The sequence below is a fragment of the Ictidomys tridecemlineatus genome, chromosome 7, assembly GCF_052094955.1.
Source record: "Ictidomys tridecemlineatus isolate mIctTri1 chromosome 7, mIctTri1.hap1, whole genome shotgun sequence".
In the NCBI taxonomy this organism is placed as follows: domain Eukaryota; kingdom Metazoa; phylum Chordata; class Mammalia; order Rodentia; family Sciuridae; genus Ictidomys; species Ictidomys tridecemlineatus.
This window is the reverse complement of record NC_135483.1, coordinates 976,383-1,002,988: the sequence shown is the minus strand read 5'-3', so window position 1 is coordinate 1,002,988 and position 26,606 is coordinate 976,383. Positions and strand designations below refer to the sequence as shown.

General features: G+C 62.2%; 1 protein-coding gene and 1 long non-coding RNA gene across 4 annotated transcripts; one reads left to right on the top strand and one right to left on the bottom strand.

The window, feature by feature from the left end:
- Nucleotides 1–425: 425 nt before the first annotated feature.
- On the bottom strand, nucleotides 426–16,248 carry Eppk1 (epiplakin 1). 3 transcript variants are annotated; one of them, XM_078016501.1, is made up of 3 exons: nucleotides 16,053–16,248; nucleotides 15,503–15,727; nucleotides 426–10,946 (listed from the first exon to the last, which is right to left on the bottom strand). In XM_078016501.1, exon 3 carries the CDS (start codon nucleotides 10,899–10,901, stop codon nucleotides 501–503), a length of 10,401 nt encoding a protein of 3,466 aa, XP_077872627.1. In that variant the 5' UTR covers nucleotides 10,902–10,946; nucleotides 15,503–15,727; nucleotides 16,053–16,248; the 3' UTR covers nucleotides 426–500. The 3 variants fall into 3 exon arrangements, with proteins under 3 accessions (XP_077872627.1, XP_077872626.1, XP_077872625.1); XM_078016500.1 differs by having other exon boundaries at nucleotides 15,512–15,727; XM_078016499.1 differs by lacking the exon at nucleotides 15,503–15,727.
- Nucleotides 16,249–21,509: 5,261 nt separating this feature from the next.
- On the top strand, nucleotides 21,510–25,346 carry LOC120892859 (uncharacterized). The gene is made up of 2 exons (XR_013423698.1): nucleotides 21,510–22,693; nucleotides 23,098–25,346. It is a non-coding gene; the product is annotated as an uncharacterized LOC120892859 (long non-coding RNA).
- Nucleotides 25,347–26,606: the final 1,260 nt, after the last annotated feature.

The window sequence follows — 26,606 nt, the reverse complement described above, 5'->3', positions numbered from 1 at the left end:
AAACGCAACGCAAACACCAGGACCTCCACCAACCAAAGACACTCATCTGAGATGTTACAGGATGGGAATGACATCAAGCAAAACATCCAGTTGATTGAAAGCAGTGTAGAGGACGAACAAATGGACTACAGCAAATCAGCAGGAGCACTTCAGTGTGTACCCAGAGAGCCAAAAAATCCCCACATCCATTCTACCTGAAGCAGCTAAAGAAGGGAGGATTACAAACAAAGACTCAGGCAACTAAAAAACACTGAGGGACACAAGGGAATGAATGAAAATTGTCAGAAATAATGCAAAAAAAAAATCAGAAAAGAGACGGAAAACCAAATGAATGGACACAAAATCAGAAAACAAAGAAGGCATAAACACATAGGAGAAAGGACTGGCCAGGAAAAGGATGTCAAGTTTAAAAAAAAAATAGAACATTCAGAAGCAAAAGCAAACAATTACTTTAAGTTGTAAAAATATTCAGAAAGGAAGAAAAACAAATCTATTAAACATTAATTAGATACAAGGAGAAACAAGAGACCAGTTTCAGGGTCCACAGTGGCCCGTTGCAGCAGCTGCATGTAGGTGAGGTTCTCGTGGGTGTTGGGGTCGAAGAAGCCCTTGGTGTCGTCGCTCGGGTCCGCCAGCACGCGGCTCATCTCCTCGTCGAAGTAGCCGCGCTGGTAGGCCACCTCCACGGGCACGCGGTGGCTGTGCACCGGGTCGATGACGCCGCCCGTGGCGATCTGGGCCTCCAGCAGGCGGATGCCGTGGTCCCTGACGATGAGGTCGCGCTGCATGGCCTGGAAGAGCGAGATCTGCTCCCCGGAGTAGGGGTCGGTGTAGCCGGTGACGGCGCGCTCGGCGGACAGCAGCTTCTCCCGGATCTCGCCGCCCACCACGCCGGCGGCCACGGCCTCCTCCACAGACAGCCTGCGGTCGTGCACCGGGTCGATGACGAAGCCGGTGGCCGCCTGCGCCTCCAGCAGCACCAGGGCCGTGCCGGGCCGCAGCACGCCCTTCCACATGGCCTCGTAGATGCTCATCTTCTCCTGGCGGCCGGGCTCGCCCCTGGCGGGCACCAGCACGCCCGCGATGCAGCTAGTGCCCTCCAGGTAGCGCTTGACGGAGTCCATCTCCGTCACCTCCTGCAGGGTCTTGGTGCCCTGGGCCAGGTCCCGCAGGGTCTCGGGGCCCAGGATCCCGGACGTGTGCAGCTCGGTCGCGGACACCTGGCGCCTCAGGCCTCGGAAGGACACCTTGCTGAGCCGCTCCTCGGTCTCCTCCACCACCTGCAGGAGGATGGCCACCAGGTCGGCCAGCGCCAGGGTGCCTGCCGCGTGCTGGGCCAGGAGCTCCTCTCGCCGGGCCTCTTCCAGGTAGGAGGAGAAGAGGACATCCCACACGGACACCGGCTGGCCCCGGAACCGCCCGGAGGGCACCTCCATGGTGGCGGCGCGCAGGGCCTGCTCCTGCTCCTGGAGGCGGCTGCGGCGGCGGGCGGCCTCGGCCTGGGCCTGGGCCTCCTCATCCTCGCCCCGGGAGCGCCCTGGCCGCCCTGGCCCCGGCTGGCCGGGCGAGGTGTCCCCGGGCCGGGGCGGGTCCCCGTGGGCCTCCTCCGCCTCCTCGATGATGGTGGTCAGCCTGCGCGTCAGCGCGGGCAGGGCCAGAGACCCCGAGCCGAACTGGGCCAGCAGCTCCTCGCGGATGGCCCCGCTCACGTAGCCAGACGTCAGCACGTCCCACACGGGCACCGCGCGCCCCCGCAGGCGCCCCACCTTGACCTCCATGGTGGCCGCACGCAGGGCCCCCCGAGGGTCGGCGCGCGGGCTGCGGTCCTCGGCCTCGGCCAGCAGCGAGGACAGGGCCGAGCCCACGTCCTGGGCAGTCAGCGTGCCCGCCCGGTACCGGCGCAGCAGGTCCTGGCGCCGGCGCTCGGGCACCTCGCGGTAGAAGAGGAGCTCCCAGACCGAGACGCTCTGGCCCTGGAAGGCGCCCCAGCGAGGCGTCACGCGGGCGTCGCGCAGGGCCCCTCGCAGCTCCTCGCTCAGCTGGTGCACCGCGGAGTCCTGGCCCGCCAGCTGCAGCATGTAGAGCCCGGTGTCGGGGTCGCGCACGCAGCGCCGCAGCAGCTGCATGTAGGTGAGGTTCTCGTGGGTGTTGGGGTCGAAGAAGCCCTTGGTGTCGTCGCTCGGGTCCGCCAGCACGCGGCTCATCTCCTCGTCGAAGTAGCCGCGCTGGTAGGCCACCTCCACGGGCACGCGGTGGCTGTGCACCGGGTCGATGACGCCGCCCGTGGCGATCTGGGCCTCCAGCAGGCGGATGCCGTGGTCCCTGACGATGAGGTCGCGCTGCATGGCCTGGAAGAGCGAGATCTGCTCCCCGGAGTAGGGGTCGGTGTAGCCGGTGACGGCGCGCTCGGCGGACAGCAGCTTCTCCCGGATCTCGCCGCCCACCACGCCGGCGGCCACGGCCTCCTCCACAGACAGCCTGCGGTCGTGCACCGGGTCGATGACGAAGCCGGTGGCCGCCTGCGCCTCCAGCAGCACCAGGGCCGTGCCGGGCCGCAGCACGCCCTTCCACATGGCCTCGTAGATGCTCATCTTCTCCTGGCGGCCGGGCTCGCCCCTGGCGGGCACCAGCACGCCCGCGATGCAGCTAGTGCCCTCCAGGTAGCGCTTGACGGAGTCCATCTCCGTCACCTCCTGCAGGGTCTTGGTGCCCTGGGCCAGGTCCCGCAGGGTCTCGGGGCCCAGGATCCCGGACGTGTGCAGCTCGGTCGCGGACACCTGGCGCCTCAGGCCTCGGAAGGACACCTTGCTGAGCCGCTCCTCGGTCTCCTCCACCACCTGCAGGAGGATGGCCACCAGGTCGGCCAGCGCCAGGGTGCCTGCCGCGTGCTGGGCCAGGAGCTCCTCTCGCCGGGCCTCTTCCAGGTAGGAGGAGAAGAGGACATCCCACACGGACACCGGCTGGCCCCGGAACCGCCCGGAGGGCACCTCCATGGTGGCGGCGCGCAGGGCCTGCTCCTGCTCCTGGAGGCGGCTGCGGCGGCGGGCGGCCTCGGCCTGGGCCTGGGCCTCCTCATCCTCGCCCCGGGAGCGCCCTGGCCGCCCTGGCCCCGGCTGGCCGGGCGAGGTGTCCCCGGGCCGGGGCGGGTCCCCGTGGGCCTCCTCCGCCTCCTCGATGATGGTGGTCAGCCTGCGCGTCAGCGCGGGCAGGGCCAGAGACCCCGAGCCGAACTGGGCCAGCAGCTCCTCGCGGATGGCCCCGCTCACGTAGCCAGACGTCAGCACGTCCCACACGGGCACCGCGCGCCCCCGCAGGCGCCCCACCTTGACCTCCATGGTGGCCGCACGCAGGGCCCCCCGAGGGTCGGCGCGCGGGCTGCGGTCCTCGGCCTCGGCCAGCAGCGAGGACAGGGCCGAGCCCACGTCCTGGGCAGTCAGCGTGCCCGCCCGGTACCGGCGCAGCAGGTCCTGGCGCCGGCGCTCGGGCACCTCGCGGTAGAAGAGGAGCTCCCAGACCGAGACGCTCTGGCCCTGGAAGGCGCCCCAGCGAGGCGTCACGCGGGCGTCGCGCAGGGCCCCTCGCAGCTCCTCGCTCAGCTGGTGCACCGCGGAGTCCTGGCCCGCCAGCTGCAGCATGTAGAGCCCGGTGTCGGGGTCGCGCACGCAGCGCCGCAGCAGCTGCATGTAGGTGAGGTTCTCGTGGGTGTTGGGGTCGAAGAAGCCCTTGGTGTCGTCGCTCGGGTCCGCCAGCACGCGGCTCATCTCCTCGTCGAAGTAGCCGCGCTGGTAGGCCACCTCCACGGGCACGCGGTGGCTGTGCACCGGGTCGATGACGCCGCCCGTGGCGATCTGGGCCTCCAGCAGGCGGATGCCGTGGTCCCTGACGATGAGGTCGCGCTGCATGGCCTGGAAGAGCGAGATCTGCTCCCCGGAGTAGGGGTCGGTGTAGCCGGTGACGGCGCGCTCGGCGGACAGCAGCTTCTCCCGGATCTCGCCGCCCACCACGCCGGCGGCCACGGCCTCCTCCACAGACAGCCTGCGGTCGTGCACCGGGTCGATGACGAAGCCGGTGGCCGCCTGCGCCTCCAGCAGCACCAGGGCCGTGCCGGGCCGCAGCACGCCCTTCCACATGGCCTCGTAGATGCTCATCTTCTCCTGGCGGCCGGGCTCGCCCCTGGCGGGCACCAGCACGCCCGCGATGCAGCTAGTGCCCTCCAGGTAGCGCTGGACATCCTCCCCTGCTTGTACCTGCTGCACTGTCTGTCGACCCTCTTCCAGATCCTCCAGGGTCTCTCTGTTTATGATACCTGAGCTGTGCAGCTCGGCTGCTGTGATCTGCTTTCGGAAACCCCTGAACCACATTGGTCTGCTCTTCTTTTCTTTTTCTGCAATTATTTGCAGAATTTTTTGTACCACTTTCTCCAGGGCTCCTGCAGTGTCCTGGCGGTAGGCCTTGACCAGCTCCAGCTTCTTCTCTCGAGTCACATACTCTGAATTCAGGAGCTCCCATACTGAAGGCCGCTGGCCTCTGAACCTTCCAACAGTTATTTCTACCTGCTGTGCTTCCAGTGCCCTTTTGGTGGCCTCATCAACATACTCTGAGTCCTTTGTGTCCTTGACCACTGGGAAAAGGGTCCATCCTGACCTTTCGTCCCTCTTGCACCTGTCCTGCAGCTCTTGGTATGTGACCTTCTCCTGCGTGTTCGGGTCCAGGAACCTTCTCCTCATGTGCTTCTGATCCACGATGAGCATTTTCGTTTCCTCATCTAGGCAGCCCCGCATGCAGGCCATGTCCAGGGGGATTCGGTGGTGGTGCTGTGGGTCCACAATGCCCCCTGTGGCCACCTGCACCTCCAGCAGCCTTAGTGCCTCCTCCCTTCCGACCAACTTCTTTTTCATGGCCTGGAACAGTGGTATGGTCTCCCCTGTGGCTGGGTCTCTGTGGCCCTTGGCGGCTTTCTCAGCCATGTGCAGCCGTTCCCGAAGCTCCTCATCCACCAGGCCAGCTGCCAGGGCCTCGTCCACTGGCAGCTTCTGATGAGTGCGAGGGTCCCACATGAACCCAGTGGCTGCCTGTGCCTCCAGCATCTGGGCTGCGAACCCCGCAGGGATGTGCTCCTTCCTGCAGGCCTCGTTGAAGCCCATGACCTCCTGGGTGGAGGGTACAGTCACCCCAGCAATGCAGCCACTGCCCTCCAGGCACACACGCACGCACTCCAGCTGCTGCAGGTCCTGGTGTCCACTGTCCTCCTTGTGAAGTGCATCCAGGGTCTCCTTATCGATGACCCCAGAGTTGAACAGTTCTGCGGCTGTCGTGTCCCCGTGGATGGCTGCCAATCTGATGTCTTGGTTTTGCTCCTCTGTTTCCTTGATGGTGGTTCTGATGACCTCCACCAGTTCCTCTAGTCCCACCTTCTGCTCTCTGTACTCCCACACAAGCTCTCTTTTCCGTTTCTCGCTGAAGTACTGCGAGGAGAGCAGGTCCCAGACAGACACAGTCCGACCGGCAAACCTCCCCACGTGCATGTTCACAGTTGTGGACCGCAGAGCTTGCTTCGTGGCCTCGTCAATATAGGCATAGGGTTCTCCTTTCTTTACGATTTGCAACATGTACAGGCCCGTCTCAGGGTCCTCCACACAGCGCTCCAGCAGCTGCAGGTAGGTGAGGTTCTCGTGGGTGTTGGGGTCGAAGAAGCCCTTGGTGTCGTCGCTCGGGTCCGCCAGCACGCGGCTCATCTCCTCGTCGAAGTAGCCGCGCTGGTAGGCCACCTCCACGGGCACGCGGTGGCTGTGCACCGGGTCGATGACGCCGCCCGTGGCGATCTGGGCCTCCAGCAGGCGGATGCCGTGGTCCCTGACGATGAGGTCGCGCTGCATGGCCTGGAAGAGCGAGATCTGCTCCCCGGAGTAGGGGTCGGTGTAGCCGGTGACGGCGCGCTCGGCGGACAGCAGCTTACCGTAAGTTTCCCTGCCAAACATGCCTGCCTGGAACGCCTGTTCCACGGTCAGCTTCTGATTCTTCACCGGGTCGATGATGAAGCCGGTGGCCGCCTGGGCCTCCAGCAGCACCAGGGCCGTGCCGGGCCGCAGGATGTGCCTTCTCAGGGCCTCTGGGATGCTCATCTTCTCCTTGGTGCCCTGGATGAGGACTCCGGCAATGAAGTTGCCTCCTTCCAGAGACCGCCTCACACTGGCCATCTCTGTCACCTCCTGCACCGTCTTCTTCCCCTGGGTCAGCTCATCTAGCGTCTGCTTGTTGATCAGCTGAGACCTGAACAGGTCCCTGGCTGACACCTGCTTCCGGAGCCCTCTAAAGGTGGCCTGTGGGGACTGTTTCTCTGCAGTCTCCACTAGGGCAGTGACCGCACTGACCACCTGCCGCAGGGCTGTGGCTCGCCCAGACCGGCAGAGTGCTGCCAGCTCCCGCCTCTTGTCAGCACTGATGTACTCGGAGTGTAGCAGGTCCCAGAGTGACACGATGCGCCCTTGGAACCTCCCCATACTGACAGGCACCTTCATGGCCCTCAGAGCCACTGCGGTGTGCTCGTCCACCTCAAGCACAGCGTCCTGAGTGAGTGGCAGCAGCCACAAGCCGGTATCAGCATCCAGCACACACAGCTCCTTGAGCTGCCCATATGTCACCCTGACCCGGGAATTAGGGTCAAAGAAGAACTTGTTGTCCTCCGTGGTGGTGGTCAGTGCCCAGCTCGTCTGCTCGTCCAGGAGGCCAAGCCTGCAGGCCGCTGCCTGAGGCAGATGCACCCCATGAACAGGGTCTAATAGGCCCCCCGTGGCCAGCTGCACCTGCAGGAGGGGGAGGCCCTCACTCTCGGGCTCAAGCCCCTTCTCGATGGCCTGCCACAGAGAGAGGGAGCCCCCTGAGTAGGGGTCTGTGTACCCGGCCACAGTCCTCTCGACCTGGCTGAGCTGCTCACTCAGCTCCCTGCCTACCAGGCCGGCCTTCACTGCATCCTCCACCGATAATCTTTGGTTGTTCAGTGGGTCAACAAGGGAGCCAGAGGCCACCTGGGCCTCCAGCAGTCTCTGTCCCAGGCCTGTGGGCAGGAGGCCATCCCTCATGGCCTGGGCGATGCTCACTTTAGTCCCAGAGGGCTGGAGCAGCACCCCAGCCACGCAGCCCGTGCCCCAGAGGTGGGCCCTCACTGCCGGCTGCTCTGCCACCTCAGAGGGTGACTTTGTGCCCTGAGCCAGTGCGGCCAGGGCCTCCTGGGTGATGATGCCAGCGTCCCGCAGCCAGACGGCAGGAACCTCACCCCGGGGACCTGGCAGTGTCACACGGGCCTGGGCCAGGAGCTCTGCCTCCTGTACACAGCTGCACACAGTGGCCTGTAGCTGTGGCACGGAGACCTTCCCAACCCGCAAGTCCTCCAGGAGGCCTCTGCGCCGCTCCTCAGTGAAGTGGCAGGAGGTGAGCAGGTCCCAGAGGGACTTGCCGTCCTCACTCCCTGGTGTGCCCTGCAGGATGTCCTGGAGCTGAGTGTCAGTGGGAATGGCAGGAGCATCTTCTGCCAGAGGCAGGAGATGGAGGCCAGAGGCCTGGTCCCGGGGGCACCTCTCCAGCAACTGGGCATAGCTGGTGAAGCCCTGGCCGTCTGGCGTGGGGAAGGTCTTGGGAGAGCTGGACAAGGCCACGTCCATCTCTCGGTCTATGAAGCCCCGCTGGATGGCTACAGGCAAGGGGAGGTGGTGGTGGCCTGTGGGGTCAATGGCCCCTCCTGTTGACACCTGGGCCTCCAGCAGCCGGGCAGCCTGCTCCATTGGGACCAGGCCCTTCTTCATGGCCTGGAACAGGGATACTCTCTTCCCCGAGAAAGGGTCTCTGAAGCCAGTGACGGCACCCTCGGCCCACCGCAGCCTGCTGCACACCTCTGGCCCCACCACGCCCCTGCGCACCGCCTCGTCCACGGACAGTATCTCCAGACTGCTGGGGTCTGTGATGGCCCCCGTGGCTGCCTGGGCCTCTAGCAGGGTCAGGGCCACGCCAGGCGCCAGCAGCTTCTGCTTCATGGCCTGATAAAGGCTGAGCCTCTGTTGGGAGGGCTGCAGCAGCACCCCAGCCACTGAGCCCGAGCCCTGCAGGTACCTGTGGACGCTGGCCATGTGGAAGAGGGCATCAGGGCTGACTGTCCCTGCCAGAACTTGTTCCAGGAGGTCCTGGTCGATGATCTGAGCCTCCAGGAGCTGGCCGATGGTGACCCGGCCCCGAAGTGCTGGCAGTGTGATGTCTGCCCACCTCCCTGACTCTCTGTGCAGCAGCTGCGTGACCTGCTCCAGTGTGACCTTGCGCTGTCCATAGCGCTGCAGCAGCTGCCTCCTCCAGGTCTCACTGAAGTACTCAGAGTTGATTAGGTCCCAGGCTGAGACCCTCTGTCCCCGGAACCTTCCACACTGCACAGGAAGCACCAGGTTCTGTAAGTCCTGCCGGGAGCTGCCATCCACCAGCTGAGGCCGTGTGCTGCTAAGTGGCAGGAGGCGCAGGCCCGTCTCGGGGTCCTCCACGCAGCGCTCCAGCAGCTGCAGGTAGGTGAGGTTCTCGTGGGTGTTGGGGTCGAAGAAGCCCTTGGTGTCGTCAGAGGGGTCTAACAGGATCAAGTTCAGCATCTGATCGAAGTAGCCGCGCTGGTAGGCCACCTCCACGGGCACGCGGTGGCTGTGCACCGGGTCGATGACGCCGCCCGTGGCGATCTGGGCCTCCAGCAGGCGGATGCCGTGGTCCCTGACGATGAGGTCGCGCTGCATGGCCTGGAAGAGCGAGATCTGCTCCCCGGAGTAGGGGTCGGTGTAGCCGGTGACGGCGCGCTCGGCAGACAGCAGCTTCAGGTACACATCAGGCCCAATGACACCAGCTCTCAGTGCCTCTTCCACCGAGTGCCTTCTGTTTTCTTTGGGGTCGATGATGAAGCCGGTGGCAGCCTGGGCCTCCAGGAGGATGAGTGCAGTGCCGGGCCGGAGAAGTCCCTTCCTGCGGGCCTCGTAGATGCTGAGGCGCTCCTGGGAACCGGGCAGAAGCAGGCCAGCGATGCAGCCCGTGCCCTGCAGGTACCTCCGCACAGAGTCCAAGCTGCCCACGTCGTGGGCTGAGGTCTGCCCGTGTTCTAGCTGCTCATAGAGCTTCTGGTCAATGATCTCCGCCTTCAGCAACTCTCCCGGAGTCACAGTGTCCCTCAGTCCAATAAAGGTGACCCTGGCTGTGGCTTCAGCCTGCTCAATGATGGCCTTCAGCTCTGCTGCCAGCTCTTCTGCTGAGAGGGTCCCTTCCTGGTGCTGCTGGGCCAGCCTTGACCTCTGTTCCACAGAGACGGCCTCAGAGAACAGCAGCTCCCAGAGGGACACGGGCCGGCCCTGGAACCTCCCCACAGAGACGGAGGTCAGGGCTGCACTCAAGGCCTCCCGAGTGTGGTGGCCAATGAATGGGGGTCCCTGGGGCACCTCTCTACGGGGTCCCCCAGGGAGAGGTAGGAAGGCAAGCCCCGTCTCTGGGTCAGTGACACAGAGGGCCAGCAGCTGCCCGTAAGACAGGTTGCTGTGTGTGCTGGGGTCTGAGAAGCCCGTGGCCTGGGAGAGGTGCTGCCAAGTCTCTTCATCCAGGAGGCCAAGACGCAGGGCAGCCTCCAGAGGTAGCCGGAACCTACGGGTAGGGCAGACCAGTCCACCCGTGGCCAGCTGGGCATCTAGGAGGCGCAGGGCCAGCGACCTGTCCACCAAGTCCTTCTTCATGGCCTGGAAGAGGGGGATGCGGGAGCTGCTAAAGGGGTCATGGTACCCAGTCATCGCCTGCTCTGCCACCAGCAGCTGCTCATAAAGTTCTGGGCCCACCAGGCCGACCCTGACCGCCTCGTCCACATACAGCTGCCGGCCTGTCACTGGGTCCACCAGGGTGTGGGTGGCAGCCTGAGCTTCCAGGAGCGGGAGTACAGCACCCATGGGGACCAGGTGCTCGGCTGCAGCCTGGAAGAAGCCCTTCTTGTGGCCTTCAGGCAGCAGGACGACCCCTGCCACACCGCCAGTGCCCTCCAGGTGGCGCCTCACCTCAGGGCGAGCACTCACACCCGGCTCTGTCAGTGTGCCCTCCTGCAGGCCTTGGACTGTCTCTTCGTCCAGGACCCCTGCCTCCAGCAGCTCAGCCACACTGGCCGCCCCACACAGGGTATGGAAGGTGGTCTTGAGTGGCAGCAGGGCCAGCCCTGAGCCAGGGTCCTCCACACACCGGCCCAGAAGGGCGGAGTACGGCAGCGGCTCCAGTGTGTTGGGGTCAAGGAAACCCGGGGTGTCCATGCTGGGCTCCTGCCCATCCAGACTGAGCCACGTCTCCTGGTCCAGGAGGCCCTTCTGGCAGGCTAGTGCTGGGGCAACTCGCATGCCCTGGACGGGGTCCACCAGGCCTCCAGTGGCCAGCTGGGCCTCCAGCCAGCGGCTTCCCAGAGTTCTGTTGACAACTTCCTTCCTGATGGCCTGGAAGAGGGCCAGCTTCTCGCCCCCATAGGGGTCAGGATAGCCAGTGACCGCGCGCTCGGCAGCCAGCAGCTTTTCCTTCAGCTCCAGCCCTACCAGGCCCTGCCGCAGGGCCTCAGACACGGACAGCAGCTGGCCCTGGGCGGGGTCCACCAGGCCCCCAGTGGCTGCTTGGGCCTCCAGCAGAGCCAACCCCAGCCCTGCGGGCAGCAGGCTCCGCTTCATGGCAGCATAGACACTCAGCGTCTGCCCTGGGGCCTCCACACGCACCCCTGCAATGCTCCTGGCTCTGGAGGGTGCGGCTGCCTCTGCCTGGGGTTTGGAGGGGGCACTGGCTCCCGGCCCAGCCTTCATGTTTTTGGGGATGAAGGCCTGCTCAGCACCGTTGGTGAATAGGGTATCAAGAGGAGGAGTGACCTGGCCATTCATTGCAAACAGCTGGTCTTGCAGAACCCAGTTGAGGTCACACGTGTCCTGTGGTCACAGAAAGACACAGTCAGAGATGAGCATCTGGGCAGACAGGGGAGGCAAGGTTCTAAGGTCAATCCCAGACCCTCCCCAAGCTGGTGAGCCCTGGATCTACCTCCAGAGACATGACTGGAGCAGCCCTGGGCAGCCTCATCTTGGTAGCAGGGGCCCGGGTAGCTCACTCTCTTGGGGTGTGAGCATTCGCCGGCACCATAGGGAAGGGCCCTCCCTTACCTGCAGGACCCCCAAGGCAGAGTGGAAGAGCTTCCCAGCATGCTGAGAAGCTTGGTCCTGCCTGCCCTGGGTCCAGATCCACATGTGCAGCCACCCTGCACACTGTCACTTAGTGGTCTTGGTCCTTCCCAGCATGTAAAGGCATGGACCAGGGATTGGCTACCAGGCCACCTCCCAGGGTCCGAGGGCTCTGTTTTCTCCTGTGGGTTGTCCCTTGGTGTCCACCACAGCCCTAGGCCCAGGGTGAGGAGCTTGGAGCCCTCCCAGACCCTAACTCTGCTATGGCTCTGCTGCAGCTACCCCTGCTCCAAGGTCCCTGGGTCCAACAGACACAGGCCGGGCCTTCACCCCTGCTGGGCTGGGTCATCTGGCTCCAGGCCCCAGGACTATGCCCACTACCTCTGCCTGGGCCTGTCCCTTTCTAAGCTGGGTTGAATTGATCACCCGGAAAGATACGTCAAAATCCTAAGCCACATACCTGTGAATGTGACCTTATTGGGAAACAGGATCTCTATGAGGTAATTTAAGATGAGATCACACTGGAAAAGGGCTGGCCCCAGTCCAGAACACCTGGTGTCCTTAAAAGAGAACAGACACCACAGACCGCACTGGGAGAGTCTGGAGCCGCCAGGAGCTAGGGGAGGCAGAAAGGGTCCTCCCCGAGAGCCTGCGGAGGGACACAGCCCGGCCCACAGCCTGACCTAGGGTCCCAGTCTGTGTCACCATATGCTGGTGGGCCCACACCTTCTTTCCCCACCTCCAGGAGCCAGGCCACTTCCGTGTCCTCCGAACCATGCCCAGTCCCTCTCCTGGTGCACACACTTGGCAGAGGAAAGTGTCCCTCTGCTCAGAGGGACATCCAGGCCACCCACGGGCCTTGCCTCCCTCTGCACATGTCTGGGGAAGGCACCTCTGCCTGCCCTCACACCCAGGGCACAGCCCTTGCTGACAGCATGCGTTCCACTGCCAATCTCAACAGGTACTTTGGACCTGACAGGTACACAGGGACTCTGCCCCCGCCCCTGTAGTGATGGATTCTGCTCCATCTCCTTGTACCCATGAAATCAGAGCGCTGCTCAACCTGCCCTCAGATCCTAAGAGCTGCAGCTTGGTCCTGCCTGCCCTGGGTCCAGATCCACATGTGCAGCCACCCTGCACACTGTCACTTAGTGGTCTTGGTCCTCCCTATAGCTGGTCCTATAGGAGGCGCTGCTCCATGCTGGCCCACCTCATGCCTGCTGCCCACCTGTGTCCTCCAGGCTCTGCGGCCACACCCCATGGCTCATCCATCCCCTGGAGGCCTACCTCCCTGCTCCTGTGTCTCCGGAGCTCTCCCTCACTGTCCTCAGTCACCTTCACAGCCCATCTACCCTCCAAACACCCACATCATGCTGGGAATGTGTGGGGTGGGCAGGTGGGCCCGAGGGGACAGACACCAATGCAGAATCCACCCGGTCCATAAGCCCGGGCTTGGATGTTACATGACCTGTGGGGTGGACAGATGCTGCCCAGCACAGGGAGGGCTTTGGGAAGACAGCCAGTACAGCCCCTTCAAGAATTGCACTCCCTGAGGTCACTTCCTTACTGGGGCAGCCAATGATGGGCTCAGCCCCTTGATGACCCTGAGAGCCATCAAGTCTTCTAGATAGACGGCCCCCAGACCACCACCTTGGCCAAGTCCTCCTCCTCCCTTCCCTCCCACAGATGCTGCTCCTGAGTCCTCTGGGATGTCCTGCTCAGAACCTTAGACATTGATGCAGGACCAGGCTGACCCCTCGGTGAGGCCATCAGTGTCTGCCACCGCCTGGCCGCAGGGTCCAGTGGAGCCCAGGGGGGAGAAAGCAGCACAGCCTTAGGCTCTCCTGGGGGAGCACTTGGGGAGCAATGTAGGGCAGGAGAGAGGGTGTGGAGGACACAGGCCAGTGGAGTGGGGGCTGTAGCCAAGCAACAGAGCTCTGGGCAAAGATCCCAGGAGGCTGGGCTAGCCTGCTGGACTGCTGTGGGGTTCCTAGGGCAGAGCAGGCCCAGGCAGCTCCACTGGGAGGGGCCAAGTCCTCCCACCAAGGGGGGAACCCAGCTCTGGGAATGGGACATCTGGGTCAATTTAACCCCAAATATCAAATCCCCAGATTCCCCAAAATGTGCATCCTAGGGGCCAGCACTTTCCTCCTTGCCTCCCGCTCTCAGCAGCCCAGCACGGGCTGAGAAGCCAGGGCCCACACAGAGGGGCTACAGGGCTTAGAGAAGGGCTCTCCCAGGATTTGGGACAGAAGGCCCCTGGACCATGTGAACCTGCTGCTGGGACAGCTTCTAGAGCCTACAGAAGGCACCACCCCCGAGAGTGAGACAGGGTAGGCGTGGGCAGCAAGGGCTCCACGCTGACTGACCTCAGGGCCCCGAGGTGCTGTTGGGAAGGAAGTGACCCCCAGGCACAGAGCCCCTAGTGCTAGGCTCACCAGGGGAAGCCTGGATGCAAGTATCAGCAGAGGAGGCAGAGGGCAGGCGAAGGGCACAAGCCCTTGTGAAGGACAGGCAGGAGTCGGGGCTTGGGGACCAAGCAGCTCTGGGCCCCCAGCCTGAAGCGGACCCCTGGGTGGAGCTGGGCAGTCCCAGGAGGAAGAACCTGCAAGAACAGCCCAGCCCTCCTGCAGGGAGCCCAGCTGCTCACTTGGGGACTGCTCTGGAGAGTGACTTTGACCTATAGAATGCCACATCTCAGGGGCAGAGAGTCACTGGGCTCTCTGTGTAGTGGACATTTGTTGGCTCAGGCGGGCAATGGAACCACTCTGTGGTACGTCCCTGGTTTCTACATGTCTTTTGGGGGGACACACTCAGGAGTTCTTTGGCCTTGAAGGATGAGCTGTCCTGTAGGGAAGGCCAAGAAGAGGGCAGTGGAACTGGCCACAGGGCCCTGGGCACCTGGCAGTGGCCCAGTCAGGAGCGCTGCCCTGCAGTGGTGGCAGGACAGCTGCTGAAGCACAGCTGGGACACCAGCTCCCAGTAACCCTGTGGCTCGTGCCATCAAAGGAGGCAGGACTGCTGCTCTAAGCTATGGGTTTCCCGCAGCACCACAGCCAGGAGCCAAGGCCTGGGAGCAGCAGTGGTCCACCCCCTCTCTGCAGCCCATGCCTGTGGGACAGCACAGCAGGTCAGCCTCTCCCTCTGCCAGCCCTCTCCTTCCCTCCCTCCCTCAAGACCTCTGTCTCAAACTGCTACCTGCAGAGGCTGCCACACTGGGCCTGTCCAGCCCAGCCCAGGGCAGGGCAGAGCACAGAGGAGAGGGTCATGGGGTTAGGGCCATGTACCTGTCCCCTGACTCCTGGCTGGGATACAGGAGAAGCAGTTCTCCACCCCAAGGTGGAGCACAGGGGTTGGGGCCACAGCACGGGCAGGGGTGGTAAGGTGTCCTGGACTTGGTTAGCTCTTGTCCAGGACCAGAAGGCTGCACCTGGACAGAAACCAGAAAGAGCTGACAGAAGCCCAGAGAGGCCCACATTTCCTGAAGAGAGATGGGAGAGCAGTCGCTGACCCAGGGAGCTGCTAGAATGGGCTGGGCAGGGAGGGCTGTGAGCCCGCTCAGTGTGCACACTGTGCCGTGGCTGGTTGGGCCACTCCCTGCTGGCTTGTGGGTGACCTTGGGTCTGGTATGAATCTCCAAAGCCCTGCCCTTTCCAGGTTGCCAGGAGGAAGGCACAGAAGTGGGTGCCTGGGAGGGGCAGAGCAGAGGTCTGGAACTCTGGAACGTGGGAGAGAAACAGACTAGGGCGCCCCAGGGGTCCTGGGGTCCTGGAGGAGGCCCAGGCAAGCCCAGCGCTGGGAAAGCAAAGTGCCAGCCTTCCAGAGTAGGGCACCAGTATGAGCAAGCTGTTAGGAGGCGAAAAGCCAGTGGTCTTTGGGGCAGGGAAGGTGGCGGGAGAGGTGGTGGAGGTGGAGCAAATCCTCCCCCCAGGCAACCCAGCACCAAGGGGAGGGAAGGGCTGTTCCTAAGAAGGGCCACCATCTGTCTCACACTGAAGAGTAGGAACCCCCACTCCAGCCCAAGACAAGGGTGTTCCCTTGAGCCAGGTCAGAACAGAAGAAGGACTCAGCCCACACGTGGAGGCAGAGAGTCTGGCCTTTTCCCTATTGTGGGGCTGATGGGAGGTCACTGCCCGTCAGCACCCTGTCAAGACAGACAGAAATCAATGGCCCTGATAAGAGCTGGGCATGATGGGCAGGTGGAGGTGGGGAGGCAAGGCCCTTCCTGCCTCTGCCTGGTATCACCAGAGTGACCATCTCTGGACAGCTAAACCTGGTCAGCAGTTGGCCTTTCAGTGAGTCAGCCCCACCTGTCTCACCCCAGCAGATGTAGGAGCCAGCTCCGCCTCAAAGCATCCAGCCTGATGGCCTGGTGCCTGTGGGTCTAGGCCTGCTCTGCTGCTGACACCTCCCGCAAGGAGGGCTTGGGGGGCCGGGGATGTGGCTCAAGCGGTAGCGCGCTCGTCTGGCATGCGAGGGGCTCAGGTTCGATCCTCAGCACCACATACAAACAAAGATGTTGTGTCCGCCGAAAACTAGAAAATAAATATTAAAAAAAAAAAAAAAAAAAGGAGGGCTCGGGAACCTGACCTTCAGTGACTGCCCAGAACCGCTGGGCAGGGAGACTCCTTCCCTGTGGCATGCTCGAACTGGGGCCTCGGGGTCCCCATCTCTGCAGGGGGGCTCAGGGACCCCCACTTCGGACCCAGAATTCTGCCTGCCCAGGGCTGGAAACTGGAGGGCCAGAGCCCAGAACTCCGGGCCAGTTGCGCCAGTCCCCGTGCTGTGTGCCAGCGCTCTGGGCCTCCAGGCCTCGAGTTCCTGCGGGCACGCAGGTGTTTCGGTTTCGCTAGTCCCCACCTGTCAGTCTGCTCCGCTCCGGCGCTGGAACCGCAGTCCCTCCGATGGCTCCGCGCCCCGCGCCCTGCGCATTTAAAAACCTGCGCGGTGCAGCGACTCCTCCCAGTGGCTGCCCGGCCCTCGGTCGGGGCGGGAGGTGGGGCAGCGCCGCGGGGGCCGGCAGGTAGGTGGGGCCGACGAGTGTCGGGAACCTGTGCCCGGGCAGGGCTGCGAACACGAACACCCCTAGGCGAGGAGGGGCTGCCGAGCAGTAGGGACCCTCCCCTGGCCCCTCCCCATCGCAAGTCACTGCGAAGGAATGCGGTGCCTGCGCGCGGGCTGGGGTGGAGAGCGACCTGCACCCTCCCGACCAGGGCTTTTGAATGGAGTTTGCAAGGGAAATGCGGGTGGCCGCAGCGCAGGTTTCGGTTCCCCTGCGGCTCATTGCCCTGCTACGTTACGCAGGAGTGAGAGGGGCTGGAAGGCCGTGCGGGGAGCGGGCGCGTCGCTGTCCTCCGTGGCCCCTTCCCCCTCCAGTTCATTTCTGCTGGGTCTTGCTCAGTCGCCTTAGTGTCCCCTGCTCTGCTTCCTGTCCAACTGCCTCCCGCCAGCCCAATGCAATAGGGACTGAGCTGGTTCAGAGCCCACCCTCAACTGGAGGTTGCACAAAACGCTGCAGGGAAAGCCCAACCTGTACCTCAGAAGTGAATTTCCCCCATCTTGCTCCAAGGATGTATTTTCTCTCTAACTGCTGCATGAGTGGGATTCACTCACTCAAGGTAACACTGGCCTTAATGGGGAACTCTCTTGCTAGGGAATGTGGAAGGTGTGCCAGATACCTCAACCTTCTCAACCCCACCCCAGACAGACTAGAGGCCCCGCAGCTGTCCCCAAGAGGAGCAGCCCTGGCCTGGCAGTCGGGGTCTGCCTGAACCTCCAGGATGGACCCAGTGGGAGAGCAGAGTAGCCATGTCTTAGGGGACTTTAGGCTATTGAATGGAGGAGAGCCAGGCCATGAAGTCCCCTCTGGAAGCTCCTCCAGGTTTCCCTGCTGCCCCTGCTTTCCCTTGCCCTGCCATACCCCTTTCACCTTCCAAGAGGGCAGGTGTTCTCTAGCTTGGCCCCTCCCACCAGAGGACAGCAGCTCAGCCTCAGAACTCCCAGGTTGTCCAGCCTCTCTGTGGCTGCCCCTTTCCTCCCAAGGGACTCTGGGATGACATCCTCCATTCCCCCAGTTCCCAAGGCACCTGCAGGGTCCTGGCTGCTCTGGGCTGCAGGCCCTCTATCATGGTCTGCTCTACCAAGTCACACCAGACCTGCTGGGCTGGCCCCCATGTGGCCTTTAGCCCAGAATCCTGCTCCTGAGACTCTGACCAGCACCCCTCACCACACTTGGCCCCAGCTTCCTGTGCACCACCCCCACTTTCCCCCTGCCCCGTCACCTTTCACCTGGCTGTACTTCATCTCTGCCATGGACCCTGGAGGCCCTAGAGTACCTGGTCAGGCACTGTGGGTGCTGCCCCCTGGTCAGGTCCTCTGCCTACCATACCAGCCACTCGAGCACTCTGCAAGCTGGCTAGTTGGACACTGACTAGAAGAGAAACCCAGCATCGCCCCAGGAATCCCAAGACAGCCAGTGGTTGCACACTCCCAACCACCCCTCCTCCTTGGGGCTGAGGCTGCAACCTCTTTAGAGGCATGGGACTGGGTAGAGGCCTGAAGCAAGCCAGGTGGCACACAAATCCCTGCTCCTGCTCCTTGGGCCCTGGGTGCTCAGAAGCTGCACCCTGCAGACAGAGCTGAGCCCGCACACAAGCTGTCCTCAGAGCACACAGCAGCTTCCATGAGCATAGGCAGTGCTGGGCAGAATCTGCCTCACCTGCTCCTGGAGCCACCCCAGCTGCCCGGCCAGCCAAGCCTCATCCTCTATGCCAGGGAGAGGCATAGCATTGGAGGGGAACTTAGGGGCCAGGGCAGGGATGAGAGCAATGGGGGTGACCTTGGACTCAGGGCCTGGGACACGGCCACAGCACAGATGTGGGTACAGGAGGCATGGTGTGTATCAGGAAAGGCTGGGGGAGGTTTTCCTTTGGGTCCCAAAACATGAACCCTGAGCTGGCTGGTCTGATTGGCTGGGAGGAGGTCTACTCCCCCAGCAGATTGGCCAGCCTCCATCCAGCTTCCCTTGCCGGGTACTCAGCGCAGGCCACAGCAACCCCCCCCACTGTGGAGGTTGGTGGCCCTACACCAGCCTCCAGTCCCTCCACTGGCCTGCAGGCCCCGGCCTGGAGCTTCTAGCCCCTCCGCTGGGTTCTCTGAACAGGGATCTCATGCCCTCCCTACCCAGGCCCTACCCAGGCCACCCACAGGGCAGCGGGCTGAGATCACCTTTGAATAGAGGGCCAAGGAGAAAGGGGCTGCTGGGTAATGGGTACCAGGGCTGCCCTGGGGCTGGCTGGGGTTGGAGGAAGGGTGGTTTCTCCACATCGATGGAGACCCCGGGGACCCTGGGCAGCAACTGCTTTTGCACCCACCTGGCCTTTCATACCCTCTACCCTCTACCCCCCAACCCACGTTTAGGGATTAGAAACCCCCCTCAAGACTTCTCCACACCCAGACTGGTCAGCTTGCTTTCAGGAGCCTCCACCCTGGCTGTACCTTCTCCCACCCAGGCCTGGCATGAGCCCCCTCCTCCTCCAGCCTGGAAGCCCCTCCTCCTCCAGCCAGGAAGCCCCTCCTCCCAGGCCTGCCGGACAAGGGGGCAGACGATTTCACAGTAGGGCCTGGATGTTCCTGGGTCCCTGGAGGTGCAGGTGTGTTCTGTGGGCTCACCCACCCCCATCCCCATTCAACCATCGTTCCACCCATCCATTCTCTACCCAGTAGACACTGCTCAGCAGATAAACCCAAGGCCTCCTGAGTCCACCACAGCAGACCCTCCAGGCAGCCATCCTTGTCTGGTGAGACAGGGATGGGCAGCCTGAGGTGTGGACTGGCCCCTCAGCTGCTGACAGTGGTGCTCTGGGAGTCCCTGGAGCCTGAAGCCAGCCCTGCTGGCCCCCAGCCTGTGACCCCCAGCGCCACCCTGCCCAGTCTCTTCGTCATGTTTTGTGCTGCTGTTGCCCTGGGAACTTTCCATTGGAAAATGTTGGGCGAGGTGGGCAGACAGGCCAGGGCAGGCTGCAGACACGCTGTGGGTGGATGGGTGGTGGACGCCTCTCCCAGGAGGGCTGGTCGGTCCCACACCCTAGGACGGCCCACCCTGTCCTGCCCACTCCTGTTCTCAGCCCCCACCCCAGGCCTGGGGAGTGCTGTAGGTGTGGGTCCCCACAGAGAGGCCCATTGGGATGAAGGCTGTGTTCCAGCACAGGCCTGCCCACTCCTGGCACCCAGATCTCATTCCAGAGTGTCCACCCAGCTGCCAGTTGTCCACATGGAGGCAGGGAGTACCCTGCTGGGCCTCAGCGTCTTTGCTCAGGTGAGACATTCAGGCTGGAGTGCCCCTTGCCCTTCTCCCACTGTCCCCAGGCCTCCCAGGAGGAAGAGTGAGAGCAGCACCCACCCTAAGGCCCAGCTCCTGGCTGACCTCCCCCCAGGCAGGGCCAGACCCGGGGGTTACTGAGAAGTGGAGGCCAGGGCTGTTACTGAGAAGTGGAGGCCAGGCCCCAGGAGGCTCTGGGGAAAACTCAGGGTGGCCACCTGCTCTCCCATCAGAGCAGGCCAGAGTCCTAGACTGAGCCCAGTCCTCCTGGACCAGGGCAGCAACAGCCACCTAGCAGGACCGTCTAGCCCCTTTGCTCCCACCCTACTGCCTGTCAGCTCTCACAGCTCCTGTCAGCGCAGCTGGTCATCTGTCCCCTTCCCACAGGAGCTTCTGCACCACGGCAGGTAGATGGCTAAGTGACCAGGAGGAAGAGCCTTGGCCCCAGGCTGCCCACATACAGAAGCTGCTTGAGCCCACAGCTGGTGACTGGGGCCTTCACAGGCCACCAATCCCTGGAACTCCTCCATGTTTTCCCCTCGCACTGACACCCGGGACACCAGGTCCAGAGCCCCACATGACCCAGCACCCTCCACACGGCCCTGATGTACCTGGGCAAGGGGCTGTGTGCACTGCCCACGGATGCCTGGGGCGACTGGCTGCCTGCCAGGGGAGGTGCAGACGGGGCTGAGGGGGGTGTAGCCAGAGGAGCACAGGTGGTACCAGGTCTGCAGACAGGCCCAGGCCCACTCCTGTTAGAGCAGACCTCACAGGCAGACAGGCCATGGCAAGCCTGACAGCGGCTGGGGGTCAGCTGGCCAGAGCCAGGGTGGACGGGATGGGCCAGCAGGTCACACTGATGTGGTGTTGGAGGCAGCAGTGATTGCTGAGGTGGCCTGACGGACAGGAGCCTGGGGCTGGGCGGAGGGGCACAGCTCCCTCGTGAGGGTTGTCTCAGGATCTCTGAGCCTCTGGGAGGAAGGGCCGGCTCAGGAGGTCCCTGAGAGCTGGCTCAGGCACAGGCATTCACTGGCAGGGATGGACCTCAAGGGAAAGTGGCTTTTCTTTGAAAGATACAAAGATTTAACAGGAAGGAAAAACAAGGCAGCAGTGGGCTCCCTCACTTAGCAGCACATGCATCTTCGTGGTAGAAAAGCCCAGAGTTTGGGGACCTGAGTCCAAGGGACCTGCACCTGTCACAAGTGGTGGAGGCTCCTGATCCCCTCCCTGAGCAGGGAATGGGGTGCAGCCGGAGGTACGGGTAACCAGAAATCCGACTCAACCTGGGTTGGAAAATACAAGCAAAGCAGCAGCTCCCGGCGGGCAGTGTTGGAGCTGGGGGAGGCCAGGGGCACGCCAGGGCCTGGGGCTGGGCTCAGCTCTGGAGAGCTGGGTCCCTGGGGACCCACAGGCCCAGGTGCTGCCAGGCGCCCACTAGCCTCTTTCAGAAGTTCTAGAGAAACCACACTGGCTCTCAGTGGCTCTGGTCATGTCACCTGCTCTATGGGTAGAATTCCATTCCCCCAAAGCTACATCCAAGTCCTAATCCAACAGCATGTTCCAGGCCCTGGGCTTGACATCACAACGCGCGCTCTCTCACACACACACACACACACACACAAACACTCAGCCCTAATTCCAAGACCTTATTTGGAAATGGGGGGGTTTGGCAGATGTCATCAAGTTAGGATGAGGTCATTAGGGTGGCCCTAATTCAATGTGACTGGCACTGAGAGCATACCACGTGAAGCAGACAGAGGGAGCAGTGTGTGACCCAGGGGCAGAGGCTGGAGGGCTGTAGCTGTGGCTGGGCTTTGACAGCTGCTACCAAAGGGTAGCTGGAGGAGAGAAGGGTCCTCCCTGGAGTCAGAGGTTGGGGGCACTCCTCATCCATGCCTCCCAGTCAGACTCTGGCCCCCAGAGCTAAGAGGGGACACATCTCCCTTGTCCTGAGCCCAGCAGGGGCTGCACACCAGGAGCCAGCCAGGGCACAGGTACCTGCCCTCCTGTGGCCTGGTTCACTGCCAGGCTCCTCCCTGGGGCCAGGGTGGTGCCAACAGCACCTGATGCACATGGCTCCCAGAGAGGGCCAAACAGGGTAGGTAACCGGGGTCTCAGATGGTCCAGAGCTCGCCCTTCCTGGCAGGGCCTAGGACCAGCAGATGTGCTGGCCAAGAGGAAGAAGACAAGAGTCCGGGGTGGAGCAGGTGGCCATTGTGGTTGCCGCGTTTATACCATCCACAGCAGGGGATGGTGGCTCTCCTGACCAACCCTCCCCTTGAGAGTCTCTTATACTTTTTTTTCCTAGTACTGAGGTTAACTCAGTGTTTAACCACTGAACTATACCCCAGACCTTTTTGAAATTTTGAGACAGAGTCTCACTACAGTTGCCCAGTTTGACCTTGAACTTTTTGTCCTCCTGCCTCCCAAGTCTCTGGCACCACCAAGAAATTGTGGCAGTCACAATCCTGAAAGTCAGCTGAGGTGTGAAGCTAATAGAGCAGCAAGAGGCCCTGGGAGCATTGCTGCAGCCCAGAGCCAGCCCTCCTTCGCCCTGGCCCCAGGTGCCTCTGGACACCTGCTCAGGAAAACACTGCTGGGCCTGCGAGCACAGACAGACGAAGGTTCTGAAAATGTAGGTTCCCCTGGGGCAGCCAGTAATTGGTGACTGATGAGTCCTGTAGGGTTGCTTCAAGGTGACCTTCCCAGCGGCCTTCCATACCCCTTCTATACTCTTTTCTGATTTCACTTCTTAATTGCTTTTACCCAAACCCTTGCTTTGGCGTCTACTTCTGGGGAGTCCTGCCCAAGGCCCACGTCTCCCCAGGCGGGCCACTCAGGGAGCACCAGCTGTGCAGAACTGGCTCACCACCTCGTTGGCAGCAGCTGGACTGCAGCAGACCTCCCTGCTACAGAAACCCCACCCAGACAGAGCCAGCACACAGGAGGCGCACGATTAATGCTGAATTAATCAATGAATCCAATCCAGGTGAAATGGACAAAATGACCTGAGACAGCTTCAAGTGGGGATTCTGAGCATCACACCTCCCGGAGCAAGGCCTGCCTCTGGACGCTTGGCCTGGACTCTGCTTCCCAGGGGTTCTCAGCTCCCCTATCCCTGGCTTTCCCCCAAGCCCAGTCCAGGAAGGACCCTAACTCTGGAGGCTGTGGTCCAGGATGGGTAAGCATGAGGCTGACCATGGCCATGGCTGCATGGAGGTCCACCCCGCCCTGCCCCTGTCGGCAGCTCTGCCTCCTGCCTCTCACCTTTGGGACCCCTGGGACTGCACCTTTCCTGGACTGCTCCCCCAGGCCCTGGCGGTCCAGCAGCCTCCCACGCTGCTTCCAACAAACCATCTTCAGCTGGAGTTTCCGTTTCTTATAACCAGAGTCCCAATGAGCACCCCAGAGGGAAGCAGCCAGCCCTGCCATGGGGGGTCCTCTGGGAGACGCTGGCTGGGGCAGGTGAAGGCAGCTTGGAGGGGGACCACCTGCTGCCCAGGACCAGGGAGGAGTGAGACAGACAGGCAGAAGGCAGAAGCCCCTCCCAGGAGTGAGTGACAGTTTTCCCACTTTCCCACACAGAGTACCCAGCCTCGACGTCTGAAGGCTGAGCTCCAGCGTCTGCAATGAGCCCCAGGAAGACATGAGGAATCTGAGGATCAGAGCTGGAGGCTGCTACTGACCTGGCCAGACAGACCCTAGCCAGGGAGCGGTCAGTGCAAGTACACAGACCCTTGGCCAGAGTGTTGGGCTAATACCTGGGGCTAGGAAAATTATGAGGGAGGCAAACCCTGTGGTGGCCTGACCCTTCAGGGATGACAGCTCTGACACCAAGCTCCCATCACATGGGCTCCCAGGCACAGGGGCTGGTGGGAGGTCTGAGGCTCAGGACCCCCTTCCACCATCCCCCCTCCTTCCCAGGCTGGCAGAGCTACTGGCAGTTCTGAACTGTCCAGGGGCCTCACACCCTCCTCCCGTCATCTGTCATCTGTCCCCACTAATGCTTCCAATGACAGAGCTCGGAGCCAGACCAGAGGAGTCGAGGCGCTTCCACACCAGGGGATCTGATGCGTCTTCAAATGAATTCGCACAAACTTACCTGGCAGGAGGGTGGGCTCCAGGCTGGACAAGCAAGGCCGAGCACAGTTTCATGGCTGATCCTGCCAGTGTGCACCCGTGAACTGGGGATTCTGGACTCAGGCAGACCCTCCCACAACTGGAGAAGAGCAGTGTAGACCTACCTGGCCCCTCTGAGGCTGGCTCAAAGGCAGGCCAACTGGGAGGGAGCTCATGGTGGGGTCCGGAGAATTCTGTACCGTCTAGGACTGAAACCCCTGGCCGGGAGCCCTGCAGGAAGAGGCCAGCTCCCAGGGCAGCCCTGCTCCAGAGCCCCATGCAGCCTCCTCTGCAGGTCTGTCAGGGCACAGCTTGCCCGGGCACTGGGCTTTATCAGGCTCATTGTTGGTTTCTCCTAGGAAAGATGGGGCACTCAGAAGTGGCCAGAGCTGGCTGGCCTTGGTAAGAATCTCCATGCTTGAGTCCAAGCGGGGCCTCAGTCCTAGCCACCAGAGCCACCTGCTTGGTGACCTTATGGAGCAGCCCTGGGTGACATCTGACATGCAAAGGTGTCACTGTCCCAACCTCAGAGCCTCTCACACCATGGGTACCCCACCCTCTCATCCCCGTGCCCTGCCAGGCCCCCTGTGTACCTATTCTGAGTCTCTGGCCACCACAAGCACGAGCTGGGGCCTGTGATCCTTCCTCAGGGGCTATGAGTGGCCAGGCACATGGCTTCAAATGCTGCCAGCTGGCGCATCTCCCTGCCATCCCTGGTGGGACTACGGGGCTGTCCTCCCAGCTGGGTCCAATGCACTGGGCAAAGCCATTGGCAGCTTGAGGACCCATCTCTGTCACCTGGCAGTGGGTGTGAGCCTCAGGCTCCGGGAGGGCTGTCCAGCTGGCAGGAGGCAGATGCAGGGACACAGGAGGCAACACCTGACTCTGCAGACAGCCAGCTCCTCAGAACACACTGGTGCTGGGCTGCTTTCCTGTACCCAGAGTGCTGCTGCCCTGCCCAGTTTTATGGTAGCTCCCTGTTTATCATGGGCAACTGGGACACCTGTCTCTGCTTCCTGGCTACATGGCTCATCTCCATCAGGGCTAAGGAGCAGGCCTCAGGCTGCTTCTCAGAGGACTGGTCACTTGCAGGAGAGGGTGTGCTGGGATTCTCTGACAGGTGTGTGTCCAGGACACAGGAGCGCCACCAGAGCAGCCAGGCCAGGCAGAGCTGCTCAGAAGACCCAGTCTAAGGGCCCTCCAAGCCACCACCACACTCACCTCCCAGGCCTGTGTAGTGTCCCCTCCAGTGAATCCACATGTGGGGAGCCACATTGAGGTTCCACACCTTCCAGTCCTGATGCACCAGGGATCTGAAAGATCACTGTAGTCTAGCGTGGTCGTGCCATGACTCGTGTTTTGCCCACCCTTGGATAGCAAGGCCAGTCTTCTGAGTGGGCGACGACCCCTGGAGTTGAGCCACACTCACCTGTTCCTTTGTGATCCTACCCCTTTGCCCTGTTTGGGATAGAATGTTCCATGGAAATGCCTTCTGTGTGTCCCTTCTCTTGCTCTGCCTTTGGGTATGGCCTCCCTAGATGTCAGTCGACCTGCTGACAGCAGACATCAGGAAGCTGGACTCAGCCCCCTGACACCTGACCCCTGGCCTCATTAGAATGGCTTCTCCCCAATAAAAGGGTTCAGCACGGGCTCCTCACTCTTTTCATGGACCCCTAAGGTCAGAGGAGCCGTCACAGGACCCAAAGAAAAAGGTCTCTCTGTCTCTTGTGTGGTCATTCCGTGCAGCCCAGTTCCCCTGGAGTGACCCTGAGTGTTTTAGTCCTGGAACGTGACATCCACAGGATCACTTGAAGATGGAATCTGCTCCTCAGTCACCAAGCCAAGCCCCATCCATGTTTCTGATCTGCCCTCCGTAGCCCAACTTCCGTCTCCATAGTCATAGGGAGTCTGCTGGGCTCCACCCCCACTCACACCTGGCAGAAGAAGGGGACCTGTGAGAGGGGCGACCCCACAGATCACTTGGCAGCAACAGTGGAAATCCGAGTGCCTTTTGTTCGTCAGCATTTGGACCCAACAGCTCAGGGACCCCGTGACACCACACCCTCCGTGCCTCTGGCTGGGAAAGGCAAGAGACAGCAACAGTCCCACAGAGTCAAGGCCAGCTGGGAGCCAGGCCCACCCACATGACAGGACTCTGGGTAGCAGCTAAGCCCGGAGGTGCTCAAGGGCCCCTGTGGAGAGCTGTGGGCTCTGGGGACAGAAAGGGAAAAGGGGGCAGAAGACCCTACAGACTCTACTTTTCCGTGGGAAAGCAGCCCACTCGTTTTTTGGGATCACCACGGCACCGGCACCTCAAGTAACAAACACTTCCTCTCCCGGTCTGGAGGCAGAAGTCCAGAGCCAAGGTCCTCAGACTGCGCCAGAGGCGAGGGGGGCCCAGCTCTGCCTTCCAGCACCCCTTCTGCCACCCGCATCTTTGGCTTGTTCCCCTCTTCTCACCTGCATGTCTCCGACACCTGAGGCCCACCTGGCTAAAGCAGAAAGGCCTCACCTTGAGGCCAAGACTCTACTTGCAGCCACTTGGGTCTGCAAAGACCCTTTTCCCATATAAGGCACATCCCCAGGTACCTGGGCCACTCGCCTGCCTGCCTTTGCTTTGTGAAGCACAGGAGTGTGTGTGTAGGACACCCACTGGGCTCGCCACCCACTGGGCTCGCCACCCAGGTCTGCTGCTGGTAATGGGCAGGAAGGTGTCCAGGACAACTCCTGTCGGAGGGCTTCTGTAGGTCTTTGCTCCTGGCTCGGGCAGCAGTGCCTCCCCAAACCATCCAGAAGTGATTCTAAGAAGGGAGTGTGCGGTGTCCTGCTGCCCCAGGACACCTCAAGAAAACCATCTCCCCACTTTCTGCACATTGGGAGGGAGAGGAGAAAGTGCCTCTGGACCTGCCCTATCCGCAGCACGTGCAGGAGTGGGTCAGGGCTCCTGGCCCTCGGGCCACCTGGAATGCGCGTGA

Excerpts from the sequence above, each read along its gene's own strand:
- Eppk1 (XM_078016501.1), bottom strand. The coding sequence starts at position 10,901 with ATGAATGGCCAGGTCACTCCTCCTCTTGATACCCTATTCACCAACGGT.